This window comes from Biomphalaria glabrata, chromosome 8 (assembly GCF_947242115.1).
Source record: "Biomphalaria glabrata chromosome 8, xgBioGlab47.1, whole genome shotgun sequence".
Classification (NCBI taxonomy): domain Eukaryota; kingdom Metazoa; phylum Mollusca; class Gastropoda; family Planorbidae; genus Biomphalaria; species Biomphalaria glabrata.
In genome coordinates, this window is record NC_074718.1 from 33,362,342 (window position 1) to 33,382,616 (window position 20,275).

General features: G+C 34.5%; 1 protein-coding gene across 2 annotated transcripts; it reads left to right on the forward strand.

Annotated features, from left to right (window-relative positions):
- Nucleotides 1-3,974: 3,974 nt before the first annotated feature.
- On the forward strand, nucleotides 3,975-19,639 carry LOC106069350 (nucleoside diphosphate-linked moiety X motif 6-like). 2 transcript variants are annotated; one of them, XM_013228992.2, is made up of 8 exons: nucleotides 3,975-4,403; nucleotides 4,996-5,344; nucleotides 6,671-6,877; nucleotides 7,169-7,227; nucleotides 7,552-7,603; nucleotides 8,471-8,518; nucleotides 16,648-16,729; nucleotides 17,857-19,637. In XM_013228992.2, exons 1-8 carry the CDS (start codon nucleotides 4,386-4,388, stop codon nucleotides 18,095-18,097), a joined length of 1,056 nt encoding a protein of 351 aa, XP_013084446.2. In that variant the 5' UTR covers nucleotides 3,975-4,385; the 3' UTR covers nucleotides 18,098-19,637. The 2 variants fall into 2 exon arrangements, with proteins under 2 accessions (XP_013084446.2, XP_055895275.1); XM_056039300.1 differs by lacking the exon at nucleotides 6,671-6,877 and having other exon boundaries at nucleotides 17,857-19,639.
- Nucleotides 19,640-20,275: the final 636 nt, after the last annotated feature.

The window sequence follows — 20,275 nt, forward strand, 5'->3', positions numbered from 1 at the left end:
TTAAAAATCAGATCAAATTAGGTAAAAAAAAGTAAAGGTGTTGTGTTGTAACAAGCAAGACCTATGTACTTAGTTTTAGTATTCATAGTAAGATTATCTTCATGGGTGGAGGCGAGACCCTATGTAATAGGCCTGTTTTGATCAGGAGAAGACGTCAATAGAACGATGATTTGACATTCTGGGGAGAAGTCAACCGCTTTAACACGAGCAAAACGGGCATTATAGGTTTGGCGAAAACATAATAGAAAGTTCAATTTAAAAGAACTTTTTGATTACTGTTTTTACTTAATCCATATTCAAATATAAATGTATATTCTCTAACTAGATTGCAAATACAACCGATTTTTTTTGTCTCTAGAAAAAAAAAATCCTTAGCTTCCAACTCTCAACACGTCAGCAAAATGTGCACTATAGATTGAGAAAAGTTGATTTAGATATTAATGGATATTTGAGGATCATGTCCACTTAAAAATATTAAGTGTCTTAGCTCGTTCATTTCGGTGTATTTTACGCAATGTAAGCATAAATAGTGAGCTATATGGCACTATAGGCACACATGTATTTACACAATAGAAAAATCTGTGATTATGAAAGGAATGGGGAAAAGCTACTAGGAAATATTAGGGTTCAATTATCATCACATTTTTTCCACGTAGACTTAAACGTTTCTTATGAATTCTAAGCTTGGCATCCGCCGTCATAAGTAAACTTTGTAAAATCTGGAAGAGTATCATGAACTTCTAAGTAAACTTCAACTGCATTCTTCAATAGTGGTGTCTATGTGTATATACGGTTGTGAAAGTTGGACACTGAGCTCTGAATTTGAAACTCAAGCCTTTGAGAGTAAATGTTACAGAAATCTGTTGGGTATTAGATACCAAGAAAACAAATAAGCTTGCTCTTTTACAAGTCGAACATCAAGGCTCCCAGAAAAAAAAGAACCCCTTAATACTAGAATTACAATTTAAAACTTGCGGTTTTAAAAGTCGTGCTTTTAGTGGAAATGAGAGGGTGGGTTATAAGTTAAGTATATATTTGGTATTAATTCTTTGTCTTTTTTTTTTGTTTGTTTGAAGCTGACGGAGGCCTCCTGTCCCAAACGTCATTTGTTTTTTTACTTGGTCCAGCAAGGTTACATATATGTATGTTCATTGTTACATATATGTATGTTCATTGTTACATATATGTATGTTCATTGTTACATATATGTATGTTCATTATATTTTCTGTCAAGAATAAGTCTGTTTAGTCACAGCAAATTTTACCTAACTTAAGGTGAAGTCCTATATGCAATGTAAAATCAGATAACCATTAATATTATAAGCAGTAGCCTAAATACTTGTAGAAAGAAAGCAAAATATTTTTATTTTAAATTATGAAAAGTCTGAATTTCTTGTAGTCATTCTGACAGGTCTATCAATCACGTAAGAAGTACATAGAGACGTTATTTACATAGTACCCAAAAAATGTCGCGGTTTTAAGACGTAACAGAGAAGTTCATGTTCTCAAAAAAAAAACAAAAAAAAAACAATTCATCAAATCTTTCTTTCTAAACAATGACACAAAACACGTTTCGAAAATGTTCGTTTAAAAAGAAGGACAAAAACTCATCTTAATCCAAATGCTAGAACACAATCGTGTAAGAGCTCCTTCTTACCTAGTGCAATTAGAGAATGGAATGGGTTGCCTGAGTCAGCCAGGAAAACCAACGACTTAGCGGAGTTTAAGTCATTGATTAACATGCATGACTAGATTGAAAAATTAAATGCATAGTACGTAATTATCTTCTTTTTTTTTTTTTTGAAGTAACGTCTGAAAGATATAAGATAAAATAAGACTGTATAGGCCTAACAGAAAAGAGTATAAGATGTCTCTCTCTCGTACAGACGTAAAAGATTGACAAAACTTAGCTCTAACACAATCTGCTGTCAGTGTTGAGATCACGGAGGACTAACACCAAACAACACCATCGTTGCCCCTTTAATCAGGCCTTGACCATCATCCAAAGTTTTTAATAAGCACTTCTGAGTCTAGTAGCACATAAGGCTTCCTGATGTTCTTTCCAAACAGAAAAAAATTTACAGAATGAAAGCGTGTTGCCTTCGGGTAAAAATCGAGCATAGTGGTAAACTTATAAAGGTCTAATAAACATTATTTAGATGTTGTTTTGGTTGTTCTACATGCTTCTGAAGCCAAACCTCTCGAAGGACGGCGGGAGATTAGCGGACGACAGTCCAGAAGGCATATAGGCAGGGCCGGTCTTAGGCCACTGCTACCTATGCGGCCGCAGTGGGCCCCGCACTTTCATACGCCCCTTTCGAATTCTAGGTATAATATATTTAAATAAACCATTTTAACTTATTATTAAAGGGTTTCTGGAATTCTCCTGAAAGTGTAAAATATACGAAAAAAAAAAAGTCTTGAAAATCTCATGAAATTATTAAAATCTTCTCATGCAAATCTCCTTAATATAAACAGACGAAATTGTCAAATTTGGGTGTCATTCAATTTGAAAAACGCCAATACTACTAACTATTAAAAAAAAATGGCATTGTCAGCTTTCATTTAATAAAAATGTAATAATGTTACGAATCTCACTATCCAGGCTCTCTGCAAACTGCACCATACACCACCAACTTAAAGAACTTGACAAGTCAGGGCTCCAAAATAACGTAAAGGTTTAATGTCCATAAATAACAGCCAATACTGTACAATTGGCAGCACGTAGAACAGTACAAATAGCTCTGCGATAACAAATATCTCTCCGATAACACCGTTCCGACCGTATCAAGTCTTGCACTGGTCTCTCCGTCTTGTTCCGGGCTTGCACTGGGTTCAACAGTTCAGGACTGACTTCACACACTAGGCTCGTTGTGTCGGACTCGATCACAGACCAAGATCAAGACGCCAGCCGTCTCAACTGTACTTGATAGTACTCCGCACTGAACCGTCGTAATGCTCCGTACAGGACCACACCGTTGAACTGTGCTGTAGTCGACCGTGTTCTGAACTCCTGTCGTGAACCCGCTTTCTGAACCTTCCTGTATTGAGCCCCTTTTCTCGACTGTCTTGTATTGCGACACCTCCGCTCTTATATAGGGTCCCTACTGGCCTTCTCGAACCGGACAGAACGCCCCTCGACGTTTCTAGGTGGTCAGATGACTACAACTCTCGTGACGCTAATGAGCTCTGTTCACGACGCCGATCCTACTCGAACCTTCATGTTGTTAACTCGTCTCGGCCGATCGTCGTAACTCGTCACGGTTGACCGCTCGTCTAGCGCTGGCCTGGGGGCGATTTGCGTCGGCTGACTACACACACACCACTACCCTTCTCTGTGCCACCACCAGGTTTATAACAATAATAAGGCAAGTTTTAAATAAAACTAGAAGTTCAAATTCTTAATTTAATTTAATAGTCACTGGAAAACAAATATAGATATAAATCTATCACGACCTCTTTAAAAAAAAAAAAGCGATATTTTTTTTCTAGTCGATAGTAAATCTAAATGGCAGATCTGAATGTTTATCAGCTTTTTGTTTAAAAAAAACTCATATCTACTGTAGATGGCTAATTTGAAAGTGATTTTGTACTTAGTAAAGTATGAATACAATGTAAAGACGAATTGATTTTCTAATATAAAATATTAATTTTCTCTTATTTCCCTTATCACAACCCAGAATAGGCCCCGCGCAATCGGTTTCTCATAGGGCCGCGCAATCTGTAGGACCGGCCCTGCATATAGATTCTAGGCCTATCATACAACCAAAGACCAGGCGTCCATCTGAAGTTCATAGAATGTTGTGGTGTAATACTTCGACAGCTAAACTGGTCAAGGATGAACCCGGAAAAAGTATTGAATGGGGTCATAAATGGAAGATTACAGCAATTTGAGAAATATTTGGAGCTGAAGTATTGTTGTATTGGGCAGTGCGACCAAGGGGAGACCATTCCTAATTTGTTTATAAAAAAAAATTTAGATCTGTGTAGTTACATAGAAGTAGAGTAGATCTAGACTATTTTAAACTAGATCTAAGTAAATCTATAACAAGCAGGACTGTTTTTTACCGAAAGTTAATTATTGCTTTATCGTTTAGATAGAATATTCATCAGAATCCACCTTCAAAAAGGCGATAAAATAATTGATCTATGATAAATCGTAATAAATGGCATGGGCATGTCATGGTCGATGGTGACGGCTGACGCTAGTTCAAGTTGAGTGGCGTGTGACGTTCGGTAATGTGAATCTGAATGTCGGTATGGATTCATTTCAGTCACTAGACTGTTTGACTGTAAAAAAAAGTGGATAGAAGTTGTTTGAACACGAATAATGACGTATTAAAAACCATAAGAAGATTCCATACATACTGGCCGTATTAAATAATATGACAAGGAATTTATTGGTAGGCATTTTTGTTTTGTTTCATTCGTATAGACTAGATCTAATGTTTTGGTATGCTTCATGTTAAAGAAAGATAACTCTTGTTTTGCAGTAATTTTACTAAGATCAATATGATTTAGTTCCCTTTCTGGACTTATAAATATAAGGAGGAGTAAAAAAGAGAACAAAAATCTATTAAATTTATTTAGATTTTAAAACATTTTAATAATTTCGACTTTATAAAGGTCTAATTTGTTGAGCATCAAAAAAATAATGCAAAAGAAAAAACTTTTTAAAAATATATAGAGATTACATTTTTATAACATTTCATTTAATTATTAAAAAGAATCACTAAATACCAAAAAAGACCATATAACAATATGTATAATTTCTCTACACGCTATAAAGACATTATCTAGAAATATGATTTACTGGATGTTAAGTTGAATTTAAAAAATAAATAAATTATTGAACACAAAACAATTACAAATTATTCATTGAATTCTTTTAACTAGACATTTTCATTTTGTATATAATAATTATTCTTATATGTTTTAATTACTTATTGGACGCTGTAATTCAATACTTATTTTCAAAATCTTTTTTATTCAAAGAACTGCAACATGTCCCAAACTTTTGGAAGTGTTGGCTGCTTAAAGTTGTCATGCCGTTTTATTCTGTGTACCGGTACTAATATTAACATTGGTGGAAAACTAGCTGCTAAACACTACACAATAAGGAGCAACAGTTTCTTATTTGACACAGTGGTGTGTGATAATGGTTATAGTACTAATAAAGCAATTCATGTGAGGCACAGCCTCATTCAGAAGAGGTTGTTTTTCTATAGCACACTTTGTACGAAGGAAGCCATTTTGTCTGGTGAGACAGATAGATATAATGGTGTTTGGGTGGATATGACCAAGAACTCTCTCTCTGAAGATGACTTGACTAAAGTTTTACTGGGTAAGCCACTTATTATGTAAAGACATAAGCAATTTATATGTAAATTTAAATATTTTGATGTTGAACATGAAGTCAGCAATACAAACTCACAGCTTTCTCACTGGGATCTTATAAAATCCTTTATTTCATAAATTAAAGACTTTTCTTCATAATTATATCCTATGCATATCCATGAGTAAAATAAGCCATGCATGTTAATTAGAGACTTAAACTCTTCTAAGTCATATGTCTTGATTCAGGCAACCCTTTCCATGAACTAGAGACACTAGAGACAAAGCATATATAATATATGGAACAAGGAATATGCCTTTTATCTTTGTGTTTTTATTGTGTTTTTGTATTTTCGAGTAATGTTTTTAGTGTTTTATGTATTATTGCTACTTTACTTTATAGTCTTCTGTTCTGAAGTGTCTCATGATTTTAATAATGATCTTATTTTAGTCCGATGTGAATATTTGTTTGTTATAAATCTCATGGCTTTATTTTGTGTCAGTTTAAGTCTCATTAGTTTCTTTTCATATGGACATTTTAGGAAATTATACATTTTCAAGAACATAATGATAAAAATATTTTAGGCACAACTGGCTAGAATTTTTAAAAATTTTCAAAACAATTCTCATTAGAAAAAGTCTACATTTATGAAAGTTTATAAAAAATATTATTCATATCCTTGATTAAATTTAATATTGTAATATGGTGTGCACCAGCACATATTTTGATCACTAAACATGGGCAGGATGATAAGCAGAGTAGGTTTTCTGTGTTGATTGTCTGGTGGAGAAGTCACCTTTTGAGACTTTGCAAGAGTCATTCCAGCAATGGGGAAGATATTCCTGTTGATTAGTGAAGGCAACCATTCTGGAGACTACAGTAAGGTTATTGGAAAGTAAAGACACAGGGGGCAACAGTGAACCTTGCAGGCTAGAATAAGAAGATCTGAAAACTAAGATTGACAATAATGTTCATTTTGATTGTCTCAGAACTTTTGTCATATAAAGTAAACATCATTTATCTTTTACCTTGATTCATCATTGAGTTGCCTCCCTTACAATTTTATAAAACAAAAATAATATAATTTCTCAGGCTGTTCAAGCTTTGTTATTGTTAGTGCATTTAGTTAAAAACATTGATTCTAGTACTAGCTTATGTCACAATGCCCCACGCAAATGTTGAATTATTTGAACTTTTAAAAATACCAAATACCTCAGGCATTCGCATTGACAAAGATTGTTTATTCATATTTCTTGAATTGCAATTTTTATTGAAAATATTAATTAGAAATTAAAAAAAAAAATAAATAAATAAACAGTGTTTTAAATACTGTAGCATCACTTGAAGCATGGAAAAAGGACAAAATCAAAGCTGTTTGGCTGCAGGTGCCCCTATCCCGAGGGACTGTATTTAGTGTCAGCTCTAAGTTTGGCTTCCAGTTTCACCATGCTGAAGGGGAGAAAGCACTGCTGTATCTCTGGATGAACACACAACAAGAAAGTAGAATTCCCATCTTTGCAACTCATCAAGTTGGTGTCTCAGGTGGGAGCATCTTATGCATTTGGAACTCTTTCCAAGAACTATACAGATTTTAATTATGAAATATAAAATAGTTACACTGACTTTGAGACATTGGACCTTGTTTTAAGAGATGTAAATATTCAACTTTGTATGATCCTATTGAAGTCTTGCATTTTTGTTGTATTTATCATGTTAATTGTTGAAAGTCTAGTTCTGGCTAAACAGGAGTTACACATTATATACATTTTGGAGTTATTTTCAATATTTTCTTTGGAAACAAAATTCTAAGCTACATTTCTTTGACCAAATTAGGTATGGCTGTCAGAGATGATACCAAAGAAGTGTTAGTTGTAAAAGATAAAAATAGACCAGTAAGTCATACAAGTTTAATTTGCTAACTATAGATTTTTCAATTAGCTTTTGAAGATTGATTTATTAAATGAACGTTTTGAAAAATCAAAATGGATATTTTTATAATAAAAATAGTTATCAGACTATTGAATGTACATTTAAAAAATGGTTTGACATTATCTGTGAACTGGGGTGAAATGTACACATTAAAATGAGAAGACTCATTTAACATGTTGCCTGCATCTTATAATTCATTAGGAAATCCATTAAATTGATCATTAATAATAAAGGGAACTTTCAGCTAGTCAAAATAGTACAAATGTTCATAATTTTTATTTTTGTAGTTTCAACTTTGGAAGTTTCCAGGCGGTTTGTCAGATCTTGGTGAAGATATTGGTGAGTATTGTTACATCTGTTTTTACTCATCTTATTCTTTTTTTTTTACTCACTCTTTCATTCTCTCTATTTCCTATTTATTACCTGTATTCATTTTTCTTTCTTGGTGGATAGATCCTTTTTCTTTTGGTGGTTACAGCTTCCCTTGCTTACTAATTGTGATCCATTCTCCACCCTCTCATACATAAACATATAAAAAGTTACAGAGGTCTTAATACACAATTTACAGTCTGGTTGAATGTATGTAATGGCAGAAACCTTGAATAAAATCCAACTTTCTAAAGTAAACTTTTTATGTAATGTTTGAGTGAAACTTGAAGTATGAAGGTCTCTCTTATTGGCTATGGTTATAATGTTTTGATTTCTTTTATGCACAAATATATGACAAATTTCCACAAATAATAAAAATATAATATAAATAATATTATTGAAAAAAAAAAGATGGACATTCCTTCAAAAATTCAAACCATTACGTCTCCGCCCAAACCATCTACTGGATGTCAGGAGAATGGAACAAGGCATGGTTTAAATTTGGGACCATCCTGATGACAATCTAAAGCACATATCACATGACCAGGCCAACACAAAAAGTCACTTTCTCTTTCATAGCTAACATCGAAAGCCTAATTTGTGTTGATGTGCCAAAAACCCAAAATATCTAAAATGAAAATTATTTATTAGTCACCAGGTTCAACGACTTAAAATTCTTTATTACACATTTAGGAATTGTGGGTTAAGGAGGTGTGACATTCTTTTAATTCCTGTTCTCACCTTTCTATAGTTTACTAAGCTTCATATTGATCATAGTTGTAGTTTTCATGTTTGACTTGTAATGTATTCACCAGCATTTTTATTTCATTTCACCAGCTGCTACTGCAGAAAGAGAAGTGTTTGAGGAAACAGGGGTTAAGACAGGTAAGCTTTTCTCTCTGAAACCTCTGACCCATTTAGAAACAAAAAAGTTTGACTGAACTGATGGGTGGAGCTAAAGCTATAAATGTAACATTTTTTATGAAAGCTATTTGTACGAGAAACGTAGTGGACAGGGATGGGTGAATTTGTGGGGCATACTTCAAAGAAATTGAAGGAAAGGTAGACAACTTATAAATTAAAAAGTCTACCTCAGAGATATTTTAAAAGAAACAAGTAAAATATAAAAAATCCATTTAAAAAAATAACAACAAAGCTTATCTAATGGGGAAGAACTCTGTCCTTAAAAACTATATTCACCAATAATGTACAAGCTATTTCCCTTATTCAATATCAAACAAAATAATTAATTGACTAATTGAGTATTTTTGTCTATTGATTCATGCCTTGTTAGGTAGGGTACAATAAATAATTGTTTAAAGCATCAACTTGATTGCAGAATATGTGAGGGAGAAATAGCCTTAGCAATTATTAAAAGGAAACTGAATCCAACAAATTTAGTCATTAGTAGTATTAGTATTAGTTTCCCTTGCAATGTTGCAATTAACCAAAATAATGAATTAGCTGTAATTAATTGTCTAATTGATTACTTTTTTAAAAATTTATTCATGTCTTGTCTGTATCAATGAATAAATGTGTGGCGTTTCAGCTTGATCAGAGAATGGGTGTGGGAGAAATAACATGTACACACTTTTTACCAGACAGACAGACAGAGTGAGTTGCTAAAAGCTTTGTAAAAAAAAAACAATGAAAGCATTGACTGAGTTGGTAATTTGATAGAAGTAGGCTTTTTTTTTTTTTAATTACAAATAACAAACTTTTGTCTAGCTCATCTTTCATGTTGTATCACTCAGTGCCCTCTGGCCCAATCACTTTTGTGGACATGTGGGGCATCTGGGAGAAAATTTTCTGCCTTTAGGCATTCAGTAAAAATAACTTAGCACCTGTCAGGGTTTGAACTCGAGACTGCTTGATAATAATAATATAATAAGCCCTGATCTGCTGAAAAAAAGAAAAAGCCTCTACCATTATTGACATTGCCGTACCACTATCTCTTAAATTAAGAAAAATTGAGTTAGAAAAAACACAAAAATAAATGAACCTATGCTTGGAGATTAAGCGTTTATGGAAGTTATCTAAAACAACAGTATACCCCAATGTTATATCAACCGAAAATTCCTCGGTGGAAACTGATTAAGAGACTACGATGAATTTTGATTCCCTTTAACGAAACTCGACCCTGGCTGCTAATAAGGAAATTTGTCTTACAATTTGTTCATTACACCAAACAAAACATTATTAGTATAAAAAAACAAAATGTACATTCACATCAGGCTCATAATTTACATGTGAAAAGTTAATATCAGATTGATTTCTATTTAATGATTTGATTGCCAGGGGAACAAAAGAGTTTTTGTGCCTGTTTATCTTTGCTATTGGTGTCTTGTATCTCTTTTGTGATGGTAAAATCATAAACGTTTTAATGCCCAGATAGATAGCCATTCAGCCACACATCCCACACATTGTGAATTGAAAGAGGCAAATGTCCATGAGTAAACATGATCAAGTAACTCAAAATAATTAGGTGGACGACTGAGGAACCAACCAAGTCATTAGCCAAATTTGAAAAGCATCAAAAAACAAACTATGCACACTTGGACAAAAGGGGAGCTTGCAATGAAGATCTAAGAAGAAAAAATCTAGTTGAGAAGAATAGATAAAAAGCTAAGTTAACTCAACTAAAACTTGCTAATAAACACCTCTGACAAACATAAAATAAAAACTTGTAAGAATGGTTCAAATGTCACTGCCGCTGTTTAAATGTGTGTTTAAGAAACTATAATGGTTGCCTTTAACTGCTAATTATGAATGCTGTATTTTGGTATCTTTTATAAAAATGAAATCAAGTTCGTGTGTCCATTAAAATTAATCCCTCAAAGTATGATTTAAAAAAATGTTAATTCCATTGAATCTCATCTCTGCCTGTGGTCCCTTCTTGGGCATAGGCCACCAACCAGCTTCCTCTAGGCATCTCTGTTCTGGGCGAGTCTCTCCAACTGTCCCCACGTCTTGCACGTCTGCTTGGCATCTGCTTCCAAAACGCGGCACCAACCTGGAACCCCCAAGGAAAGAGAAGAGAGAGAGAGAGGAAAAAATTCCATTGAAATAACTGTATAAATGTTATCATTTTGGTATTATATGTAAGTGAATTAAAAAAAATATTTCAATCTTTTACGTTGAATCTGAAAGTTACATTAGTCTAGGGGGGGGGGGGGGGATTTTTATATCCCACTCTTCAACTCTATTCTTTAAAGGGTGGGGATTAAGCTGCAAAAGAAATAGAAATCAAACCACGGTTTTCTTTTGAGACAAAATTTTGTATTCGAAAAAGAGAGTAAGAGAGAACCTGATTCAAACCCAAAAATTTAAAGCCCCTTGACCACCCCTCCCGATACAGCTCTGTGTGTGAGTCATACCTTTGAGTCATGTCGAGACAGACATTACCAGGCTAGAAATGACGTTTCGGAAACAGGACCGTAGATATCCCATGTCTGGATTATGATGTTAGCTTTAAGGCTTCCCCCCCCCCCCCGCCGAATTATCGCCAGTCTTGTACGTGCGAGCGACTGTCGAGTTCTAGATTTCATGCTAGTCTCGTGAGTGGACCCTGCGTCTGAGTACCATCGTTATTGGTGTCCACTTCATGGGAAGTGTAGACAATTAAACCTCCTGCCCTAACCGCCTCATTCAATGTCTTGAAATGATTACTCAGTCCCTATATGAGCAGTCCTTTCTTTATGAAACCACTCCCTCTCTCTTTCTCTCTCTCACTTACACTCTCTTTTTCTCTATAATTCTTTATCGTTTTAGCACCTTCTTTTTAGTCTCTTTCTCTCTCACACTCTTTTTGTCTCTCTCTTTTCTCTCTATCACTCACTTTTACTTTATCTTTCACACACACTCTTTCGCTCATTCTCGTTTTATTACTAGTTCTTTCTTTTTCTTTCTCTTGTATCACACCGTTCCTCTTCTTTCTTTCTTCCTTTTGCTTTCATTCTCTTTCTCTTTCATTCTCTCTCTTTCTTTCTTTCGATCTCTCTCTCTCTTTCGCTCTCCCCCTATCTCTTTCCTTCTCTTTATTTCTCACTCCATCTCTTTCTCTTTTGTTCTCCACCCATCCCACTAACGATGACTCCCAACCAGATATGGTGTGCATAACGTGAGCCAATATTTGTCCCGCAGTCCGGTAAGGTCTCCCAAACCCCCCCCCCTCTCCCCCCACTCCTCTCTGTCCAGTCTTAGGGACAGCGCAAGAGCCATTCCGTTTTGTCCCTCTGCGGTATCGGTAACACGCAACTTTGAAAGAACTCACGTTTCATACCGCGTGGGCAAACACTGTTGCATTCTGGGAAGTGGTCCTACATTTCGGGACCCCGAGTAGGAAGTGGAGCTGGATGAATTATTGGTTCGGGTGTACTTGAGGATAATACCAGTCTCGGAGTTGACTTACAAGTTAGGAGAGTAGTAAAGAATTGGGGAGGGGGGGGGGGGAGGGGGTTAGTCATAGTAGTTCTTTTCTTTTTTTCTTTCATTTTTTTTTTTCTTTTTTCACATTTGGCAGACTTGGCTAATATTTAATGTCTTCATTAACAGGAAATACCATACATTGGATCTAACCCTTAGTATTGTCTGGCTATGTTAAAATTAAATAATTTTGCGACCTTTTTAATTAATTCCTATTTAACTTCTCTGTGAGGATTCTTGATACAATGCTGTTGTCTGTTCTGATCTTATGTTGTTACCGAGCATACGATTCAACCATTTTTTTTTGTAACTTGTTGATTTTGTGAGAGCCAGTACCGCATTCGGGTGGTGAGGTGGCTTAGTGGTAGAGCGCTTGACTTCTGAGAGGTCTCGGGTTCGAATCTCGGTGAAGACTTGGGGGGAGGTAATTTTTTGGATTTTTATGACGCCCCAGAGTCTACCCAACTCTAATGGATACCTGACATTAGTTGGGGGAAAAGTAAAGGCGATTGGTCGTTGCGCTGGTCACATGACACACTTGTTAACTTTCGGCCGTAGAAACGGATGACCTTTACATCATCTGCCGTATAGATCGCAAGGTCTGAAAGGGCTACATGGCTACTTTTACACTGCAGGCAATTCACAGCATTAATCTCACAGAAAAAAAAACTGTGTTAGTCTCTCCGTGATGAATTGCTCTAACCTCGAGGTGCTAAGTAATGGCTGACGGCATCGAACATGTTTAATTCACAGCGAAATCATTGAAATCGGGCCAACAGGTACTCTGTCACGCCCTCCTTTGGAATTGTACACAAAGTGTCATAATCCTTTTTTTTAATATTTATTGTATACGCAATAAATGCAGTTCTTTCTTTGAGAGAGACAGACATTAGGTATGCTTGAATACCTGTCTCAGTTCGGATCACAATAGGCGCTAAGCTGTGCATTATGGGTAATGTTATAAATACGGAGCAGTGCTTTATTTTTAAAAACAATGTTACGTGCTATGTATTATTTGAAGCACCTTCAAGGAGTCGCACATACTGGAACCTGTTTCACGTTGTCGCCTAAAGGGTTTCTATTGTTTCCCTCCAATGTTGTGGATCAACCTTCAGTGGAAATCTACTATTTGATTTGTATTGGTGTCCTTTAAGTAATGATAAACTACTCCCCTAGCAGATTGCATTCATGACTCATCACTGACTACCCATTGGCAGGATACTGCTACACTTTGTAGCTCAATGATTCTTAATATTTTTTCATTGACCTGGTACACAGAAACTGACATACATGCGAGCAAATAAAACTGTATTTAGTTAATTATGACTATTTTTTAAAAATACACTTTAAGTAGGCCTAATATGAAATCTATTGTCAGTGTGTGTAAACCAATGCATGAGGTTTGTAAACCAATGTATGAGTATTGTAAACCAATGTATGAGGTTTGTAATCAATGTATGAGGTTTGTATATGACATCCCAAGGTTTTGTTTTAGATCATTTCAAACAAATATAAAAATGCATTAGTTTACTTATTGGAGAATGTTTTTTACTTGAAACTTAAATATTTTATTTTCAGTACTGAAGAGCAAGTAAAAAAATAATAATTAAGATAGTTTTTAATGAAATTCCAGAGGTAATCAACTGGTTGGTTAATGTCTTTTTCTGATAAGAATGTTTGTTGAAAGTTTAACGCAGCTTGGTGTAGTTGTGTTAGGTTGCATTTGTTCCAGAGTAAGATTTTTCTTTTGGGTTTTGTATTGGCTACTGCTTTTATCTGATTGTGTATTTTAATATCATGGTCTGATAGACCAGGGAGAATATCGTAATCTACTACTAATCCAGGTCTGTTGGTTAAGAAGAGATCTAATGTATTGTTTAATCTAGTTGGTTTTTTAATGATTTGATCTAAACTTGGGTTGTGTAAAGTTTCTATGAAAAGCTCATTTATGTCCTTGAAGTTTTGGTGTTTATCTATGGTTAGTGTTTTCCAATTTATATCAGGTAGGTTGAAATCACCCATGATCCAAAAAAACTACATTTTTATTTTTTTCTTTAAGTGTAGTAAACTGATTACATAGTTCCTGCATGTATTCTAAACTAGAATATGATGGTCTGTAAATGCTGCCTATTATTAGGGATGTTGAGGTGGTGTTGATTGTACAAAATGTTGATTCTATATTTTTTGAGTTAGGTAAGGTAATTTCTTCTGCTTCGTTGTTCTACGGGGGAATAAACTTATCACCAGAGAGGAAGGGCCGTGGTTGTATAGTGGACCATAAATGTAGAGACAGCCGTCAGACACAAGTGACCCTTGATTGAATCAATTTTCGTCGTCGGGCTGTCTGGAAATGGTCGTTACTACGGGACGTAGTTTTCATCAGATGCTCTCGTGAATGGAATGAACATTGGTGTGTGCTTGAGCTTTGGCAAGTCTTATATTACCTGCTTCCCCGTTTCTTTAGTGACATAGAAGTTCTATTTAGTTGAATTATGGGAGATTTGGCCTCGTTAGATTGAGTTGAGATCTTTCGGAAGCCTCAATTGACTTAGCTAGTGATTTTTTATAACTTTTTTACTGCGATAATTTTATTTTATTTACTTTATTGTCCTCTACATCATGGCTTAAAACTACAAAAGAATTCTTCTTTTATTTTGGGATCCTGAATCCAAGGAGAAAAAATCTTTTTGAATTGTGTAACTTCTATAAGGCGATTTTAAAAAAATCAAACAATGCCTTAGGGTTTATTAAAAGAAATTTCTATAAATCAAATAAGAACAAAAAACTAAAATGTTATTTAACCTTGTTTAGACCAATAATAGAATATGCATTCTCTGAACACTGAACCATAATCTTCAAATACAAAAACAAAATCTAATAAAATACTCTGAAAGACACAAAGATAAAGGCACATTCCTCGTCCCATATGCTAGGACAAATTTGTACAAATACTTCTTCTTTCCTAGTGCTTTTAGAGCATGGAATGGGTTGCCTGAGCTAGCCAGGAAAACCAGTGACTTGGCAGAATTTAAGTCATTGGTTAATATGCATGACTAAATGCATTACGCGTAGGACGTAATCATCTTCTTTTTTGAAGTAACGTCTATATTTTATAAGATTATTATTATTATGATTGGTTTACTTTGCCTTGTAGTCGAACAATGGCGCTTTCCGAATAAGCAGAAGTGAAAAAAATGTTCCATAGAAGTAACTTCTTCAAATCGTTTTTTTTTTGTTGTTTTTTTGTTTGTTTGTTACTGAGAAAATATACTCTCAAATCCAGCGATTCTTCCATCCCCAACTGGCAAACATTCATTGACCGCTAAGTTGTGTTCACTTCCTTTCACGATCCATGTACTACCGCCCTCCAGTTGCTGAAGAGATTCCTAGTCCTCAGGAGCTTGATCTTTGGTATGTGGATCTTGCCAGGTGGAAACCTTTCGAGTGTCTTGGTGTCATAAAAAAAAATAACCGTTAAATTTGTCACTGTCAAAGTTCTTACAATTATTTTTTACAGCGCTAGAAAAATAAACACCCCAAGTGTACGTTGGTTTTTATAGATAATGTCAAGAAATCGCTATTTTATAGATAATGTCAAGAAATCGCTATTTTATAGATAATGTCAAGAAATCGCTAGGTAAGATCGCTTGTTGAAACTTTAGTTCTATTGTTGCCATCCTTACTATTTCAATTTGTTTTCACTATTCCATCCAGTACAATCACGGTGCACGTATCGATTTCATTTCTATTTGACAGTTCACTGTGTTCTCTTTCAATACTCTTCTCTTACAGTCTCCTAGTCTCCTACTGGGCTCTAGAGACATTGGGCACGTCTTGAAATTCACGAAACTGGATGCGAAGATTTTAGAGGGTCGCACTAAATGCAAATGTTGCTGGTTCGATCTAAACCTATCAGATCCGATTCGCTCCGATCGGTATCCCATTCGATCCGATCTGATTCTGGACAGATCCAATCCAATCTGATCATATCCAACACGATTCGATTGGAACATAAAGTAGGAATGTATTTTAATTTGGTTACATCACTCGTTACAATCACTGCTGACTCTGTTGCAGCATCCCACATGTCGTAGGCTCAACTAATCCACGGTCTGTCGTGATAGATCTATAGGACTATGGATCTAGACCTGTATCGAGACGATTATTTTATCTTATATAATACAGACATCACTTCAAAAAATAAAATACATGCACTACGCGTAATGCATTTAGTCATGCATATTAACCAATGACCTAAATTCTGCTTAGTCACTGGTTTTCCTGGCTAGCTCAGGCAACCTATTCCTAGCTCTAATAGCTCTAGGGAAGAAGGAGCATTTGTACAAATTTGTACAGATGAAATGTATAGTTGAGCCCTCCGTGGTTATTCCGTCTGCTTGTCGTCTGCTCGTGCTACATCGTCTGCTGAAACGTTCAATATTTGTGCACGTTATTTTTATTTTATTTCTACATTTGTTCTGGTGAATGTGTCTAACGTGTCTGCCATTTCTTGTTATTATTATTATTATTTAACATGTAACGTTTTGAGACGGACATAAAATGTGCTGTTCAACTTCTTTGACTTCCAGAGTACCAGTCAGTGCTGGCCTTCCGTCAACAGCACAAACCTCCAGGTGCATTTGGCAGGTCGGACCTGTACGTGATATGCAGGTGATTACATTAGGCCACAGGTTGCTGGTGTTGGGATGTTGACGTTTATTTATACACATGCAATAATGATTAGCTCGCTAAACTAAACAAAGATGTTGGTGGTAATTATGAAACCTTTTTTTTCTTTTTGGATCCTGGTTTGGCCCAAAGGTATTCAGTAAAAAGTAAAGTTCCCCTTTCAGACCTTGTCGTCTATAGGGCAGATGATGTAAAGGTCATTTGTTTCTGTGGCGAGGGTGTCATGTGGCCAGCACATCTACCAACCATCTTTACTTTTCCCCAACTAATGTCAGGTATCCATTAGAGCTGGGTGGACTCAAAGATCCAGAAATTATAAACCCAGTCTTCACCAGGATTCAAACCAAGAACCCCCGTTTTGAAAGCCAAGCGCTTTACCGCCTCCCCGAAGCAATATAGGTAGTTAGATATTTGTGATAGATTGTTAAATCAAGTTTTGTTTTATTATATACTGTTTATAAGATAGTTGCAAAATAAGAGTATATAACTTTTTAAGCTTTTTTATAATGTTACTCAGCAATTTTTCAAAGGGAAGTGTTAAATAGAAAAAGAGTGGCCCAATTTTTTTTTTGTTCTTTTTTGTATAGGGATGGGGCTGGAGTGGAAATAGGAAAACTCAGAATATCAGTTGTCAATAGTTTTATGTATGAGTTAATTAGTCAATCCTCTTATTAAAAGAAGTGGCCATCTTCAAATTCAGTAGTAAGGTCTGTGGTGGAAAAGAATGAGCTGCAAAAGATAGTTGCCTGTAAATATAAATATGCCACCACACATGATATTTTGGGCAACTGTGGTTGAAAATTCAGATTTAAAAAAGGCTGGGCAAATTGACATTGACCATTCTCTCATGTAGAGAAATAGCTAGAAATATAAGAATTATAGAGTATATATATTTATCTTCCTTTTTTGGGAGAGATGCACTCCTGATTGAACCCATAGCTAAAAAGTATAGAAATTACAGAGTGCATGACTTTCGTTTTTGGGCTTCATGAGGTCCTATAACGCCATAATACAGGATTACCAAAAACAGAATATTTATGATGTTGGCTTAAACTCGCTATACCATCTTTGCTTAGAAAATACAATTTTTTAAATATTTTTTTTTTCAGGTTAAAGCCCCTAACATATGAGCTTAACCCTTGCCAAGAGGAGATTGAGTCCTGCAGGTGGATGTCATTAGAAGAGCTCAAGTCAGAAGTGCAGGCCACCTCTCTCACTCACATAATGGCTGAGCTTGTCTTGTATGGATTGAGACATGGATTCCAACAAGTGGACATCACTTCCTACCAGATGGCTTCTATTTATAAAGGACTCAAGTTCCATATATTTCACAGGCCTTTTGGTAGCTAAATAAACATTTGATGTTGAAATGTAGGTGATATACAATATAATAGAGACCACAGTAGATATTATGCTAGTGATATTTCATTTTATGCTTTTAAAAAACTTTCATGTGATGTTTTTTTTTAATATATATATTTAAATCTATGGAGAAATGTTATATAATGTAATTTTGTAATTTTTATTTGTTTAAATCTTTTAATACTTTAGAGAAAATTGTAATCTTCTTCTTTAGAAAGATATTTTTTCATAAAATTTTGGAATCCACTGCCACCACATCCCCTGTTACAGCTTAGATGAATGTTAATTTGGTCATATATTATTCAAGAATTATAGATGAATATTTCAAGTTTTGACAATCATTGTTTCAAGAGAGAGCTTTAGAATCCATACATGTTATTTTTTTGTTTATGCTTTTGTAAGTGATACTGTCAAAACAAAAGAGCTGTTCTGATTCAGTGGGTAGATATTAAATCTGGTGTTTAGATTGAGTGTTGGTAAATACTTTATTGTGTCTTTCAAATGAGTTTTGTATGCAGTATTCAGAGATTGATATTCAAAGTTTATATAGTGTTTACCTTCTCTTCTTTACATGTATCAGTACTGTATACAATTCTCATATGTTGATGTGACAATCCAAAGTCTATATACATCTCTGAAGACCTGCTTTATATGGTCATGTCTAATGATATGAAAAGCAACTGTATAACTTTGCCTTTATTTTTTAAGTTTTATATTCTGTCTGCATTTTATGTGGCAAAATATGTAGATGACAGAAAAGCATAACCATTTGAAATAATGCATTCATTCTTAATCCTTGTACTCGAAGACAAGATATAAGTAAACATTCTGGCTAGCAATCTTCTTTAGACTTAAGTTCTCACATTGGATAAAATGGCTCCAAGGTATTTCAAAGAGTTGACCTTTTTGAGTTTGTGTCCTTATAACAGTGGGTTATAATCTTTGTTTTTATAATCTTGATCTCCAGACATTTTTAGAGTACGATCAGATCTTGCTAGGATGACGAACAGACCTTGCTAGGATGTCAATCAGACCTTGTTAGGATGTCAATCAGACCTTGTTAGGATGTCAATCAGATCTTGTTAGGATGTCAATCAGACCTTGTTAGGATGACTGGGCTTAATGTTTTGTAATTTTGACATAGTTGTTAGTTGTTTTTCTTGGAAAGGGTAATTTCTACTGAGCATGTCCTTTTGTTTTTCTGCCAGATCAAGCAGAAACAGCTATTAACAACTTTGATAATCAGAATATCATCCATTTGATTCATTTCATACAAAATTTTCAACTCTATTTTCATCAAAATTAAATAAAAAAATAAATAACAATATAATTGTTTGATATTAAAATTAAAAACAAAAACTTTCTTTTCATTTAGATTATTAAGAAGATTTTCTACACTTTTTGTTCTAATGTCTGTTTATTTATTACTAGAGTCATTTTTTTAAATTCATACACCTTCATACATTATTAATTTTTCTTCAAAGAATTTCTCCACAGTGAATAAAATCTGACTATAAAAAAACAACTCGTTTTGTTGTAAGGTTTTGTTGTAAGTGCTATGTAACTTTTTTAAAACAATGTTGTTTTAAAAGATAAATTACCTCCCAAAAAATATATAAATTAATAAATGGAATTAATATGTTGCAGAACAGATCATTTTTTTATTTTTATTTTTTACATACTTCGGATGTTCTGTTAGTCATCTTAAGATGATTACATCCTAGCTGAAATCTCCCGCAGGATTATGGGGGATGGCAGAGCTTACCACATGACCAGGAAGTCATCATGCATTTACTTAATCACTGTAAGAATAATTCTTTGAAGATAACAAATGATAATCATATAATACGAATTCAGCACAGTTTTCACGGAATAACTCTTACAAGAACTTAATACCCCACAGTTCGATATAAATATATATATAAATAGTTGGGCTCTTGTAGGATGGTGGTCGTTGCTAGATGAAAGTTTCAGTTAAATTAATAACAAATAAAGGTCTATAGGACCATTTTCAATATGCAAAAGTAATTCATATTTCCATGGCCCTTAACTCTGCCTTTTTATTTGACTAGTTCCGTTTAGTTTTTAAATTGTCTTCTCTTTCTTCCCGTTGTCTTCATCCTTCACATGTTAAAAAGTTTCGAATTATTATTTAATATTAATGAG